Here is a 12,998-nt window from a genome sequence, read left to right as displayed (position 1 = left end):
TGGTTATTAAGCACACAATATACACCGCAAGAAAATAAAAATGCAGAAGTTTTTTGCAAAGCAAACAATTTCTGTTCCCTCTTTCTTCATTTGTCACGTTCCCCATTTTGTTATACTGTTCCATCATTGCCACTGCCAGTACTTTTTTTTTTTATTATATCAATATTAATTTAAACAAAAATAAATAAATAAAAGAAAAGTCGACTCTCTGTAGCTTTCAATTCAATCCTGTTATTTCTTAGTTTTAATCCGAATGTACATTACTTTGAAAGGATGAACCTAAGTTTTGTGATGTTTTTTTTTTGTTGTTTTTTCACCACTGGGATGCTGACGGCGTTACCCGCCTACATTTTTTTCCTTTGGCGGCCCTCAGTCAAATTTTGGGTTCCTAAATTGGCCCTCAGCTGTCAAAACTTTTAGAACCCCTGTAGACCAACTTCGGAAAACTGTAGTTCCACCATAGAAACGCTAGAGGTCAGCAATACTCCCCGTCGCGCAATGACGTCGGTTAGGAAAAGTGGAGTCGAATTAATTTTAAACAGCGCTGTCTTTTCCTATGTTCGAAAGGAAGCACATTTTCAACTCTCCTTGACCTGATGACGTTTTCCACAAAGGTTAAGTAAAGGATAGGAGATTTGACTATTCGTAAAGGAATAGGGACACAGCTAAGGAGTCTGGTCTCACCGCGTCCGCCATCTTGTCGTCACGTGACAGCACTTGGACGTTGGATGTCATGTCCTTCAGGCTGCAGCGAGACCTCACCATGTGAGGCGCCGCGCTTCTCAACCATTCGTCGAGAGAGTCGAGAGGACTGATCACGTGACACAGCTGTCAGAGGACAGCATGGCGGACATACATGTGGAGTCTCAAAACAAGTCGCAGCAGCAACCGTGTTTCAGCTAATCGGCCACCAGGAGCATCGACAACATACCGTGTGTGTATAGCCGGGCCGCCGGCGCCCGAACAAGCTCCAGGATGGAGGAGGAGAACAAGCTTCGGTTCCCGTCTCTCCCGTCGTCCAAAGAGGACATCCTAGTGGGTGGACAGGAGCTATAGCATGATGGGGGACTGCCCTGTGTCTGTTGCTAATGTTAGCTCTCTGCAAGTGTAGCCGTATAACAATAAGTTGATGCTGAACGCCTACCATTCCTGGGAATGTTTTGATGTTTTCTAAAATTGAGATGAGATGCATTTAGCGAGGTTTGAGATTTGTGTCTAGTAGCATGCTAATGTTGTAGCCTGCAGACATTAGCCACATAGTATGTCGACACACACCCTCCATGAAAATTACTAACTGAAATATTTCTCACCCCCATCCCATGTTCCACACTTGCAGGACTGGGCCTACCCCATGAGGCGGGAGATGCAGGTACTTCCCAAGTCCTGTTGAACTCATTCTTGCTTGCAATAAATACTGTCAATCGCAAATCTTTGCATGGCAAATGATATTGGAAAATAAATGATATTTATTTTCTGTTTATTTACTAACGAGTCGTTGGTATTGGTATTGTGGCTAACGTTATATTATAAACGTGGTTATTCAGATGTTTGATCTTTAATTACTGAACACAATCCCAAGTTAGTGAATTCTACTAACGAATCCCACGTATAATAATGTTTTTAGTACATTTTGCTAACGTTGTTTCATTTACAGGAGATACTCCCAGGCTTATTTTTAGGACCCTACTCTGCTGCAATGAAAAGCAAGGTACAAATATTTGGCACAATTACAAAAAACACGTATACCTTTCCGAACGTTACACAAGAATTACCAACACGACCATATATTATTGTCCTTAAGTGTTCAGCCTCATGTCATCTCCTTCCTCCCTCCTATATTTCCAGCTGCCAAATCTGGAGAGTCAAGGTGTAACACATGTTGTATGTGTCCGCCAAGATATCGAAGCCAATTTTATTAAGCCTAATTTTCAACACACATTTAGGTAAGATCATAACAAGAAAATGTGTCATTCTTTTATTAAGCTTTAAGCATTGATGCATTTTGTAGGTCTTGTTTGTTTAATTCAAATCAATATTAGACATATATATAATATAATATATAATATTGCATTCCTTTTTTTTCAGATACCTTGTCTTAGATATTGCTGACAATCCAGTGGAAAATATAATACGATTTTTCCCTATGGTGAGTTGTTTAACTTGTTTACTGGTATCCACATAGCTGTAGAATACAACAAATTGTTTCAATAACTGATGTACAACTTTTAATTTGATTCTGTCCTCAACAGACTAAAGAATTTATCGATAGCTCTATAGATACTGGAGGTAATGATGCAACAATGTTCGGAAAACTAAAAAATCAAATTACTATTATGAGGACACTTAATACTGGTACACAGTTAAGTCAATACTTTTGGTGTTCTCCACAGGAAAAGTACTAGTTCATGGTAACGCAGGGATATCCAGAAGGTAAAGTTCCCTGCCTTCCTTCTCCTTTCATCTCCTGGTTGTTTTTGTGGAAACATGTTGCTTTGAAATAATATATTTTGTGTGCTCACCACAACAGACAACTTGAAAAAGAAGGCTGTTTTTTAGTACCAGTGTCTGGTACATGATACATGACTAGATTGACACTGTTTATTCCAAAAAAAGCCTGATGATTTGTTGAACATTAATGTATGGGATACATTGCTTCTTAGCTGAAATGTATCAACAGCACAGTGGATTTATAAAGTTGTTATATCTGACCTTTCCAGTGCTGCCTTAGTGATTGCATACCTAATGGAGACGTTTGGGATGAAATACAGGTGAGTTTCCTTTAGAGCCCTTAACATTTCTCAAAGAACATTTGATAAAAAACCTTCAGCCCCAGTTCTGTTTCACAGCATTAGCTGGCATTAGTATTAGCTTCGTCACTGATGTTGAAAATATGGATGGTGAAGCGTGCAAAGCTTGGATCTTTTGCAGGCCCTTTTCATGCATTTTGTCTTGTGCGATCGTTGCTACTGTTAGGAAAGGAAAATGTTAGGAAAGTTAAATGATGAGTTAGGGTTAGCTATTATTAATTTAATTTGTATATGTTGAAGGTAACCAACCCACGCAGTTTCTATGTGTTAGAAATATCTCACATTATTGTTGTATGTGCTCTAAAATACATTCTATCATGTAGATGCTACCTTTAAGGCTACAGAGATCTAGGTTAATTGCTTCGACTCTGCAGCAGTGTAGAGAAATTCTATGTTAATTTCTTTGTTGCTGCAATTCTCGCTTCTTGAGGTTCGGAGACATGGTTTCTGGGGAGGGAGGGGGTAGGATCAGAGTTCGTTTTTTTAAAATGAAGCTAGCTTGATTTTTGCATATTATACCTTTTTAAGTTTTATGTTTCACTATTATATATCACTGTAGTTTTAGCAGGGTCTGTTCTTTTCCGCAGGGATGCTTTCAGTCATGTCCAGGAGCGCAGGTTTTGCATCAACCCGAATGTGGGCTTTGTGCATCAGTTACAGGTAGGCCTATCAAGTGGGTATCCAACTACAGATGCATCATTCTGTCTTTGGACACTTTTCTAACAGGCCTGCTGGGCTTTGGACTGCTATCATAAAAAGATAGTTAAAGAATAACATCATCCCACCAGCACATGCCGGAACAGGTGCTTCTGGCCCATGAAACCTTTTAATATGAAATGATGGCAAGTTGTGCTTGAATTTGAATCAAAAGGTGCCAGTACTGTAAAACAGCATCTGCAAGGCATGGCTTTTATAAGGGCTGTTTTTGGCTGGTTTACTTCGATAAGTGTCCAACAGTACGGTTGAGCTATAGACAGAGGTTTCTACAGCAACAAATAAAACATTGCTAATTTAAAAAAACGATATACATTTTTTATTATGCTTTCTCATCTTGATCCTTGTCCCAGACCAAGGCCATCTTTGATCAGCATAGTTTATCTGCAAATGTGGTAGAAGTTGGTGATAAGGGCTACATGCTTACACTCGTGTAGGTACATTGATTTTCATTTCCGTGACTGTGGGTAGTACCATTATCAAAATCGGTTGTGAGATATGACAGCCATGAGATTTAACCACACCATGCGTCCCTAAATTCACCAATAAGTGGCGGTATGCAGTAATGCGTAGCTACAAAAAGTGCTGGAAGTGCTGATATCGTACAGATGAAATCGTATCTGCCAAATTCAAGCACTGATGGAGAGTTCCTGCATGTGTGATTGCTTTTTTCTAGGAATACGAAGCTATCTACCTTGCGAAGCTTACCATTAAGATGATGTCACCGATGCAGCTGGGCAGGTCCTTCTCTGTGGTACAAGGTGAGCACAGCCTGGTTTATCTATACTGAACATTGAGGCAGGAAAGTTAGACTCCCAGCCACAACCTACTGGTTACATCCCCAATGTCAAACGGTCTAAAAACGAACTGTTTCGGCAAATCCTGTTGATTGTGGCAGGGACCAATAAGTGTGTACATGGCTCACCGCTACCACAAACTTTTCCAGGTGGGAAGGCAACTAAAACAATCTTTCCAGGCATAGAAGTTCTTAGAAATAGTGCCTGTAAAGGTTTCAAATTAAAGGCCACTGTATAAATACACATTCCCCTCTGAAAGCTTCATCCACATGCTTGAATGTGTATTGAGGGAGTACTACAGTAGGAGTACTGGATCCAAGAAGAGGTGCTGATATTCTAGTGTTAATGAGATGCTTGCGGTCATCTGTTATGTGGGAATGTTATGTGGGAAGTTTGGCAACAAACACTATACTCTAACCAGCGTACTTTCCATGATTCACAATCGGGCGCTCCCGAGTGACGAAAAAACATTGGCTCTCCTTCAGCTATGTTCAGTCCCACCCTTATATCCTGTTTAACTTGAAATTAGTCATCTTTCAGAGACCAGATTCCAGAATCGCCCTTGAATTAATTATTGGCAAAGACAACATGAGTTCGTATTTAGATCATATCCTACTTGAACAATTTGATCGAGATGGTCTCAGGCCCACCAATCAGTGTTGATTTTCTCCCTGGTCAGTGATTTCTGATTGGTTGTTGATGTTCTGGTGTGCAGGTGGGCGTAAGCGGAGTCTTGAGGAGGACGAGGACTTGGGAAGCATGCAGGTCACAGCAGCGCAGAATGGATGACTTTTACTGACATGTCAGCTAAGCCCAGTGCACTCTATTTTTTACATTTTTATTGGGATTAAAAATGTAAATATTTGATCATTTTCTAACGGGGAGGGAGCGGGTGGGGGGGAGGACAGCCTGTAATGTCTGAGACACAGAGCTGACGGGCTTTGATAACATTGTTCTGTAATTCTACTTCTTGCTTTTCTCGTTGTTTTCCTCGAGCTGTACGCACTGATGGGAGATTTTTTGCAGTTTTATAGTATTTAAAGCATTTTGCATTTGCAGCGGGACAGTATTGCAATAATGCACTTTCAATACTTGAATTATTATTGTGGTCTACCACAGGGGGGAGAGGGGAGGCAAAGGGCTGGAGGATGGAATAAATGGAACGTCACAAGCGGCTTCAGAAAAGTAGTTGTAACAGACTAACATTCGGCTTAGTGTGGCAAAGTAAGAAACTAATAATAAAAAAGTACATGTCAACTGCTTAATAAAATGATGTCAGACCTTATGGTGATTTTCTTTACATTCATTTGTATATTGACCCATGGGGTTTTGTTTTTCCAAACTGAAATATTTGACATTTTTTTGTGCAAAGCTCGAAGTCCGGGTAGGAACCAAATAGATGCTCGTAACTAATTTACTATAAATCATTGATAATTGGCACGTTTTAATCTCGTCCTAGATAACCGTTTCGTGAAGGAATGGGTCATTAAAATAGCTTTTCAGCTTCATTTTATAACTGTTGGTGGCTAGTGCTCTCAACAGACTGAACCATATGGTTCCCACAATTTGGGAAATCGGAAACACTGTAGACATGAGAACACAAGCTTGCTTCAGTCATTCATTTCATCCAATAATTATTGAATGATCAACCAAATCGGTTCATATTTCGGAAAAATGGGTTTTCCATTACAGAAAAAACTAATCCTCCCTGCAAGATACATTGGGGGAGGTATCATGTATACCACCTGTTCCTGTATGACGTGTTCCTCTCAATACAAACAAGCCAGGCTGGTATTAAACACAGGGTTTATTTGCCAAAGTTCAGGGCTTGGCGTAGCTACACAAGGAGTAAACAGTTCAGCCTGATGAGTCAAAGGGTTATAAACCATTTGAGAAAAGAGCCTGTAACAAAGTCTAAATAAATGCTGGCTGAATGTATGCCAAATAAGGATCCCGGAGCCACATGGGGTAGATCATCTTGATTTGACCCCTACCACCCCCCCCCCCCCTTTGCACTGCCTCTGGAAATACCAGACTCTCAGGCCCAATCCCATTTCTACCCCTTACCCCATCCCCTTACCCCTTTAAAACAAGGGGGAGGGGTAAAGGGTAGAAATGGGATTGGGCCTTAGTCAATGGCTGTATGATTAGGACTAATTCCATCATTCAAGACTTGAGGAGTTACAACCCCAACCCAACCCAAATGTTTGACTTAGCTTTCCGTTTGGAAAACAAGATTTTAACGCTTTAATTGTGAAACCGTTGCGATTCAGAGATAACACTATCTGAACTCATTAAAACCTAATCTAAGCTGGTATATGCAGGTAGCAAAAGAAGGGAAACATAACCTTAGGATGTACGCATCTACCAAATCCAAATTTATTTGTAATTAAATAACATTACATATGATATCCGTGCCCAATGACCGCAGTCATATCTATAAAACATAAGAAACTTTACCCACACCATTGATCCGGATCACAATTGTGATGATAAATTTCATTTTATCAGTCATTGATATTCCAAATAGCTTTAGCTGTATTATAAAATATATACTTTCGTATCTACAATATGAAATATATTATAAGAGGTCTTGAACTGAGAAAAACACATGTTATGTTAAACATAATTTAACCATTGAGTATGTTGTTTTTGAAACAACCCACCAAGAGGACAGATACCCACACTAAAAGGTTTAGAAAATAAATAAATACAAAATAATGTCTTGATCAAGTTTGTTTTGAAAGATCTTCGTATCCTTCCAAATTATGCTGCAGTCAACTGATGCATTTCCTTGTTTCCATAAAGAGAAAAATATATATTTTAAAGAAATTAGAAAATTTGAATTCCCACATAAATATAATCAATGTAAACAGCTTTTGCCTGTGACCACCATTTTTCATTAAGATATACACTGGATCCTATAGGATATTGATATACAATGACACGGCTATCGATTTATATAAGCTACAATGAAGAACAAGAAAGTTGAAGACATTTCAGCCATTCTTGTTTCCCCAATCAATAATTGCAGTGTTTTTTCAATTGCATAGAATTACCCTGTGGCGAGATGCATTTGGGATAACAGCGAGAGCAAGATGTAGACAAGGTGAATCACATTCTCTCCTTCAAAACTCTAGCGAGGTAACCATGGTAACCGACATGGCAGAACATAGCGTCTGACAGACGGAGAAATCAGGAAAGTTCAAGTGTTAGGTCCATCGACAGGGACACTCACCGTTTGAGGAAAAAAGTGGGGCAATCTTTCTATGAATACCAGAAGGCATTAACACAGATGTGAGGCTTACATCTGAATGATTTTGTGTTGACAGCATCAAGACCCCCACCCTTTTATAGAACTCAATCAAAGAAGCGATGCTGCATGTAGGAGTCCTCTGACGCAGAGTAGCCAAACTTCTGGTAGAAAGCGATATTTTTGGGGCTGCATTCCAACGTGATTTTGTAGCAGTCCAGCTTCTTGCTGAGGAGAGTCAGAGTGGAAACGAGCCTATAGTGGAGAGAGTGAGAAAGGGTCATCTACCTTGAAAAGGAGTCAAGTAGTAGAGGAAGAGAGAACTTATTCATCTCCATTTGAACGCATTGCAAGGACCTTATGAAGCCAATTCACAGTGTCAAGCCAGTGTCATCTTACAAATCCAGCTGTAATACATTGTTCCAATCCAGGGGGTACTATGTCAGTTCAACAGAGTTGTGTTTCAGGAAGACGAGCCTTGGGTCTACAACTCACAATTTCCCCAGCTGCTTTCCCCTGCACACGTCACTGACTACCACTTCCTCCACTCGTCCTCTCTGGAAACAATCAAGACAACAATTAGAGCAGTAAGAACTTACGGTAAATATTGGAGCAACTAAAACAAGGTCACCTATAGAGGTAACTTTAAGGTTACAGCTTGGTTACGGAAATAAAATGTGAAGTTACTTACAGCTGAGGCCAAGAACAATTGAAGATTATAGTTAATATAACGTGAACAAAAAAGAGTATTTCACCTGACCTCACAACTGTTTTATCTGCTGTCTTTTTTTCTGATCGTTATTGTGCAATCCATTCCATATTGGTTTGCTTAAAACCTGCCATGAACTGAGTGCCTGGTGTAGTCTTTAACCAATCCTTTTTTGCGACATTATATGGTTGACTATATTGGCCGTTCAATGAGTGTGAGCCTACCTTAGCACAGCAGTGGATGAATTTGTGTTCGATTATCAAGGACGCCGTTGCGACGATCTGCCCAATGCTGGTGTCTTCCACCACAACAATGTAATAGTCTCCAGTCTTCTTCATATGCTCAAAATTTTCTGAGTGGAAACAAATAGCACATGTTCTTTATTTCTGTGATGATTAACCATATAAGTTGTTAACATATGGATCGAGAAATGCAAATTTGGTTGGAATAAAAAAAAGGCCGGAAAAGTACTGGTGTTCAATCCCCAATTTTCACAATCTACCTGTACCTGTACACATCCTTAGGCAAAATGCCATACCGCTAACTGCTCCTTGATGCCCTTTATCTCTAAAGGATGCAACTACATGGATAAATAGGTTCCTGTGATGTGTGAGAAATGGAAAGACGTTAGATCAATGTTTAAGTGTAGGTATTAAGTTCCTCCATCTGAACGTCTTTGTTATATAGGTTACTAAACTAAATAGTAATTTGTTGCAAATTGAAATAGGTTAATAAAAATGACATGCACGGATCAGAATTTTTTTTAAATGTTGGACAATAAAGTCAGATGCTATTTTATATTTAAGAGAGGACAGATCTATTTTATGGTATAAGGTGAGATCGCTGAGCCCCAACGATGACTTACTAATGAACTGCTCTGCGGTGACATCACCTGCCAAGGTGAGTTGGGAGAGGACCTTGTAGAATCCTGAAAAATAAAGAACAAAACAATACACACTGTTTTGTATCAATTGTCTTTGATAGACAGCTGATAACGTAATCTAGATTTCTTCAAATTGGGAGTATCAGTACCTCGGTTGAAGTCTTTCAGACGCAGGGGTCTGAGCACCAGGTCCTGCCCAGGGCTCGAGGGGGAGATGGGGGGCGAGAAGGACACAGTGCTGGCGTTCCAGTCCAACTCATTAAGAAGAGAGGGCTCAAAAAGTGGAGACTCGTCCAGAAGCATTTCTAAGTCTGTCCTCTCAACCTAAAGGGGACATGCAGAGATTTACAGGATAAACCCCTGACACATTTGTTTGACTGTTCTTCTTTATATATTTTATACAATCGTATGATGTGACCTTCTCAAAAGAAAGGACCTTTCCTCCTCTCATGGTCTCAAAGTGGCTTATAAAAAGGCCAATGTTTATTTTAGCTTTAGTCACATAGCACTTTGTCCAGGCAAACAGCTTTCAGAGAATTCCCATTTGTTTAAACTATTTTCGGACCGATACAGCATAGGATAGATGGAGGCAGAGCCTACATGTAATTTGAACGTTTCAGTACACACATTTGCTTATTTAAACCATATTGCGGTAATGTTATTACATTACCAGCAAATGTAATAATCACTTCCTTGTAATATGATCTTTGGCCCGAATGTGTTTGATTGTGATTTATCTCATCCGTGTTGTCGGAAGCAACGTGTCAAAGGTTATCGATGCAATGATCGACAAGAAGATGAGTTATGTTATTACTTTCGGATTCGACAATCGATCTGAATTATACACCAACACTATAACGTTACATATATTTATACACTTTGTCGTTCCGTCTTTTTAAGCTGCCGGCCACCTAAACACTTATTTTGTATGTGTTGTATATAACACTTACAAAAAAACCACCTTATTTTCCTTGTCGTAAAACTCCCACATACCATCAAGCTGCCAAGGGGTTTTTATTTGAGTATACTTCCAGTATTTCTTCAATAGTACCATCACCGGGCAAGCTAACACAACTACGTTCTACTTACCGATAAGTGTCGATCGGGCAATGTAGTTTTAACTGCGTTAACAGTGGATGAGCAGCCAATAATTGAATGAAAACCTGAACGATTAGGTTGTTTGACACATCTTGGCAACCAGGGGGCGTGGTTTTATGTAGCGCCCTTCTATATGACGTGGCACATATGCGGCCGACGGGGTAATGGGCGCGGTTTAATGACGCAGCCAGCTAGGAAAAAGTGCATTCAATGAATTTACACCAAAGCGATCAAGGTGTAAATTCTGTCAGACTTTGTACAATGACAATGCAACATGAATAACATTGTCGCTTTGGTACATTTCTCAGATCAGAATTCAAATTTGCAAAACAGTAAGTGCATTTCACAAAACAATTCGTACAAATAGCAAAACACCATGGATATCATGCAAAAGCAAGTCTCTTGCTCAAAATACTTAGTTCGTTTCTCAAACGTAAATATCTGTGTCAATGAACATGTCAGTGACAGACAATTATTGTAAATTGTAAGTTACACCTTAGTGTGTGTGGGAGATCGATTGCAAGAGACTGGACAAGATTCACATTTACGCTTTGACATTTTGTACTGTCATTTTGTTGACAGACCATCATTGCTAGAAATGTGAACATAGGAAAATCTCCTTGGGGTAAACTGTACATGCATTGCTGTAGGAATTACAGTGCAGTCATCCTACACCTCCTGACTTTCCTGAATGTTGGGCCACAAATTCTCAGACAATGTAACATTGTGTTGTGCTCCAGCTATATACAGGTGCTGGTCAAATTATTAGAATATCATGAAAAAGTTGATTTATTTCAGTAATTATATTCAGAACGTGAAACTTACATATTATATCAATTCATTACACACAGAGTGATATATTTGAAATGTTTATTTCTTTTAATTTGGATGATTAGTACTGACAATTACTGAAAATCCCAAATTCAGTATCTCAGAAAATTAGAATATTAGTTACGACTAGTACAAAAAATGATTTTTTAGAAATGTGGGCCAACTGAAAAGTATGAACATGGAAAGTTTCAGCATGTATGGCAATCAATACTTAGTTGCAGCTCCTTTTGCCTGAATTGCTGCAGCAATACGGCGTGGCATGGAGTCGACCAGTCTGTTGCACTCCTCAGGTGTTATGAGAGCCCAGGTTGCTTTAATAGTGGCCTTCAGCTCTTCAGCATTGTTGGGTCTGGCATCTCGCATCTTCCGCTTCACAATACCCCATAGGTTTTCTATGGGGTTAAGGTCAGGTGAGTTTGCAGGCCAATCAAGAAGAGGGATACCATGGTCCTTAAACCAGGTACTGGTAGATTTGGCACTGTGTGCAGGTGCCAAGTCATGTTGGAAAATGAAATCGTCACCTCCATAAAGTTGGTCCGTGGCAGGCAGCATAAAGTGTTCTAAAACTTCCTGGTAGACTGCTGCATTGACCCTGGACCTCAGGAAACACAGTGGACCAACAGCAGCAGATGACATGGCACCCCAGACCATTACTGACTGTGGAAATTTTACACTGGACTTCAGGCAACGTGGATTCTGTGCCTCTCCTGTCTTCCTCCAGACTCTGGGACCTTGATTTCCAAAGGAGATACAAAATTTACTTTCATCTGAAAACATAACTTTGGACCACTCAGCAGCAGTCCAGTCCTTTTTGTCTTGAGCCCAGGCGAGACGCTTTTGACGTTGTCTCTTATTCAAGAGTGGCTTTACACGAGGAATGCGACAGCTGAAGCCCATATCTTGCATACGTCGGTGTGTGGTGCTTCTTGAAGCACTGACCCCAGCTACAGTCCACTCTTTGTGGATCTCCCCCACATTTTTGAATCGGTTTTGTTTGACAATCCTCTCCAGGGCGCGTTTATCCCTCTTGCTTGTACACTCTTTTCTACCACATCTTTTTCTTCCCTTCGCCTCTCTATTAATGTGCTTGGACACAGAGCTCTGGGAACATCCAACCTCTTTGGCAATGACCTTTTGTGTCTTGCCCTCCTTCTTTAAAGTATCAATGGTCATCTTTTGGACCGTTGTCAAGTCAGCAGTCTTCCCCATGATTGTGTGTCATACAGAATCAAAACGAGAGACCATTTAAAGGCTTTTCCAGGTGTTTTGAGTTAGTTAGCTAATTAGAGTGTGGCACCAGGTGTCTTCAATATCTGACCTTTTCACCATATTCAAATTTTCTGAGATGTTGAATTTAGGGTTTTCATTGGTTGTCAGCTATAATCATCTTCTTTTTGGCAAAAAACACTTATAATGTATCAGTCTGTTTGGAATGAATGTATACATTCTACAGGTTTGACTTTCTAAATGGAATTAATGAAATAAATCAACTTTTTCATGATATTCTAATAATATGACCAGCACCTGTATATACTTGCCAGTTCATGGTTCAGGAGATGCACCTTTGAGCTCTTCCAGTAAACTGGTTGATCTATCACTTCACACATTTCCCTTCTTTAGAGAAAGTCAAGATTCACCTGGTAGCAATTTAACAATTCAGGACAGATGTAGAAAAAAAAGTCTAATGGTATAGAAATATGCTTGACATATTATGACTACTTGTTCAACCATTTTGTATGTAAAGACTTATGCAATGAACTAATGCCTAAATGTTGTGGGGGTGAGACTATTCAATAGAGACCCATTACAATACATCTTGATCAACATGACATAAGCAATTGATAATGTAGGAAAAAGCTGATAATTGTACATAATCATTTGCATGAATGTACCAAAGCATTTGAAA

General features: G+C 39.7%; 2 protein-coding genes across 2 annotated transcripts; one reads left to right on the top strand and one right to left on the bottom strand.

Annotated features, from left to right (window-relative positions):
* The first annotated feature begins 737 nt into the window (after positions 1–737).
* Positions 738–5,603, top strand: styx (serine/threonine/tyrosine interacting protein). Its single transcript, XM_030377233.1, has 11 exons — positions 738–1,035; positions 1,337–1,369; positions 1,655–1,708; positions 1,846–1,943; positions 2,086–2,146; positions 2,250–2,286; positions 2,391–2,430; positions 2,718–2,768; positions 3,395–3,467; positions 4,198–4,282; positions 5,034–5,603. The coding sequence occupies exons 1-11, from the start codon at positions 976–978 to the stop codon at positions 5,105–5,107; spliced, it is 666 nt and encodes a 221-aa protein (XP_030233093.1). The 5' UTR covers positions 738–975; the 3' UTR covers positions 5,108–5,603.
* A 1,063-nt stretch (positions 5,604–6,666) lies between these two features.
* Positions 6,667–10,386, bottom strand: gnpnat1 (glucosamine-phosphate N-acetyltransferase 1). The gene is made up of 6 exons (XM_030377234.1): positions 10,253–10,386; positions 9,313–9,487; positions 9,146–9,208; positions 8,505–8,632; positions 8,067–8,128; positions 6,667–7,826 (listed from the first exon to the last, which is right to left on the bottom strand). The coding sequence occupies exons 2-6, from the start codon at positions 9,464–9,466 to the stop codon at positions 7,679–7,681; spliced, it is 555 nt and encodes a 184-aa protein (XP_030233094.1). The 5' UTR covers positions 9,467–9,487; positions 10,253–10,386; the 3' UTR covers positions 6,667–7,678.
* Positions 10,387–12,998: the final 2,612 nt, after the last annotated feature.

Source organism: Gadus morhua, chromosome 14, assembly GCF_902167405.1.
Source record: "Gadus morhua chromosome 14, gadMor3.0, whole genome shotgun sequence".
NCBI lineage: Eukaryota > Metazoa > Chordata > Actinopteri > Gadiformes > Gadidae > Gadus > Gadus morhua.
This window is presented reverse-complemented; position numbering and strand designations above follow the sequence as displayed.

What these genes read in the sequence shown, in the direction of transcription:
- gnpnat1 (XM_030377234.1), bottom strand. Translation starts at nt 9,466, where the DNA reads ATGCTTCTGGACGAGTCTCCACTTTTTGAGCCCTCTCTTCTTAATGAG. An exon ending in TCTGAAAGACTTCAACCGAG is followed by an intron (nt 9,209 to 9,312) that starts GTACTGATACTC and finishes TTTATTTTTCAG; the next exon opens with GATTCTACAAGGTCCTCTCC. An exon ending in TCATCCACTGCTGTGCTAAG is followed by an intron (nt 8,129 to 8,504) that starts GTAGGCTCACAC and finishes GATTGTTTCCAG; the next exon opens with AGAGGACGAGTGGAGGAAGT.
- styx (XM_030377233.1), top strand. Translation starts at nt 976, where the DNA reads ATGGAGGAGGAGAACAAGCTTCGGTTCCCGTCTCTCCCGTCGTCCAAA. An exon ending in CTGCTGCAATGAAAAGCAAG is followed by an intron (nt 1,709 to 1,845) that starts GTACAAATATTT and finishes CTATATTTCCAG; the next exon opens with CTGCCAAATCTGGAGAGTCA. An exon ending in TAGCTCTATAGATACTGGAG is followed by an intron (nt 2,287 to 2,390) that starts GTAATGATGCAA and finishes TGTTCTCCACAG; the next exon opens with GAAAAGTACTAGTTCATGGT.